Raw genomic sequence first — 2,500 nt, 5'->3', positions numbered from 1 at the left:
ATATATTAATATATATATACATATATATTAATATATATATATTTATCTATATACATATCTTTATACATATATGCACATAAGGCACTGATAAACGAACATCTGTTCCATGGCATGTTCAAATGAAGCAAAAATCCCGTCGAGGATTTCATTGCCCAACTTTTATCAAAATTTCCATCTTTTCCTTGCCCGAATCTCATTATTTTTCATGTTTAAAAAGAGAGGAGATAGATAGATACAGAAAGGGAGAGAATATTGTTTTTATGAGTTGATTCGTGAAACATCTATATAAACACCCGTTAATAAAATTGCAATAATTCACGATCGCGCTTAAAGCAGAAGCACTAAATCAAGTCTGAATCATTACGTGTTGAGTATAGATGGTATGGAAGTGATTGTGAGCTGCACGTTCTCAAAGTATATCAAGCAAGGACATTAACGACCTGTTTAATAACATATCTATCTTTATCGGCACATCCGGCACATCCATGGGCGTACATCACAAAGATACATTTTTCTTCTTTTTCATTACTGTCCATCTTGCATGTTTGTGCCTTCGACTCGACATTACCACATTATGAATGCGGTTCCTCATTCTTTATGCTCTTTATTCTTTCACGATAGAGCTACACTAGTTCATAAACTGTGGTATCGTTAATAACTCAAGAACGCTCTGCTTGCTGGAGTTGTTAATAATTTCTTCGAGGACACGAACTCGCCCAAGATGGGAGAAAAAATGCAGGGTGTCATCGCTCACGCCGAGGCAAGTCGCAGAAAATGTGCCTATTTACGAGCATTTTATGAGGGTTTTTTTTCTCTCTTGGTTCTGTTTATGTTATTCTCTTTCGTCGTTTTTAGTAAAGGTGTTTTTTTTAAATGATACTGTCATACAATATACATACATAGATAAATGAATCGATAATAATAGATAGAATTCGGTATTTTTCAAGGTAACCTTGGTAACCCTAATGTTGGAGATATCTGTTTCCCTTGATTCAATATTTCAGTCGAGCTCAAATTAGTACTTGGCATTAATGATATACTGTATCATTGACCTTTTTATGATCCTACCTATTCTCGTGATAGCTTTTAACGGTAATTCATCATAAAAAAAAAATCGAAAAAAAATGCATTTGCTTATAAACAGACTAGTGAGCAACTGGTTCAGAATCACGAAACTGAACCACCAGATCAGGAACAGAAAAGAACAACTTGGAATACGAACACTTCCATTAGTGGAACACGCAATGCTTTTTGGCGACACGTGAAATATTCTGCAATTGCATTGCTGATCTGGAATAGAAACTTTCATAAGCTTTCATGACGCTAATATTACTAATACTATATCAAGAAATTCGATTAACATCTTATCATAAACTCTTATTGCTAACGTCCAGCCAGACAAGTGGTATAAGTGTAGACATACTAATTCCATGCATGATCAACAGGTGCATGCCGTTTAGTAATGCTCCATGAATAATTGATGCCTTGATACATGGCTAATCGCAATTAAGAGGAAAGTAGCCACGCCCCCCAACTATAAATAGTTCAGTGGCTGGACCTTCTTTCTGTCCCTGGTTCTCCCTTCCATCCCGGAACTTAGCGACCAGCCCGTGCTTTGGACACGTCACGGGAGCTCAGCCACTCACCGCGCGCCACGAGGTGTTGCTGAAGCGGTCACGCACGCGGATCCATGAGCGCCCGCCCGCCCGTTCGCCCGCCCGTCCGCCCGGCCGCCCGCGCTCCTCCGCCGGCATGCCTCTCTCGCGAGGGCATTCGCTCCTTTCCGAGGCATCCGCTGCAAATAATTCATAACGATTCACCAAACGAATGATAGGTGTGCATGAACAAGGGGTTCGAGGCGTAAAACTGGGTCTGAATTATTTAGATTGCTGAACGTGTCAGGGCTGATTAATTGCAACTCATCTCGCGGCATTCCATCACGTAGCAAGCCACCTAATATATGTTCTTATTTTCTACAGTAATAAATTCCACAAAATATCTACCCAGTCTACCAAACACGTAAATAATTCACCAAATGAAAACAGAAGCGCTGATATATTCTGTGACAAAGTCGTAGATTGGATTCAAAATCTACCATTATTGAAGTGACGACGTACAGATGGTGCTCATTATTCGCATTGGCTGTCTCTGTATGAAGAATAATATACTGTTTCCTAAGGCCATCTAAAAAAAAAAAACGACATTTATCACACAATCCACCATCTGGAGAGAGTTCCATCAATGTTTTAATGATAATCTCCCGAACAATAACATCCAGTTTTAACGATAGAATTTTGTCATCGAGTCATGCATGGCTTCATTGTTTTTCTTCGTATCAATTTGGCTCATATTTTTTGTCATCATAATAACGGGACGATCGATCCTGTCACGGTGAAATATAGCGGACGCATTGCCGCTAGCGTTGTCCTTCCCAGTAATGAAGCACATTTGTCTGTCTCTGGAAATTTGGAATGTAATTCATGCCCTTACCCATGAATTC

General features: G+C 39.3%; 1 protein-coding gene across 6 annotated transcripts in view; it reads right to left on the bottom strand.

Annotated features, from left to right (window-relative positions):
• The window catches only part of LOC122255025 (uncharacterized), a 42,401-nt gene that overhangs the window by 26,553 nt on the left and 13,348 nt on the right, over positions 1 to 2,500 (bottom strand). For 4 of the 6 annotated variants that reach the window (XR_015190990.1, XM_086536125.1, XM_086536124.1 and 1 more), the window contains exon 2: positions 1,647 to 1,795. The exons of the other annotated variants lie outside the window; for them this stretch is intronic. Coding sequence is in view for 3 of the 4 variants with exons in the window: in XM_086536124.1 (XP_086392250.1) it covers positions 1,647 to 1,795 (149 nt within the window). In the remaining variant the exon portion in view is untranslated. The remainder of the gene's footprint in view (positions 1 to 1,646; positions 1,796 to 2,500) is intronic. 6 annotated transcript variants of the gene reach the window in all.

This window comes from Penaeus japonicus, unplaced genomic scaffold (genome assembly GCF_977035675.1).
Source record: "Penaeus japonicus unplaced genomic scaffold, GWHDUDI00000001_assembly GWHDUDI00000004, whole genome shotgun sequence".
Taxonomy (NCBI): domain Eukaryota; kingdom Metazoa; phylum Arthropoda; class Malacostraca; order Decapoda; family Penaeidae; genus Penaeus; species Penaeus japonicus.
This window is presented reverse-complemented; position numbering and strand designations above follow the sequence as displayed.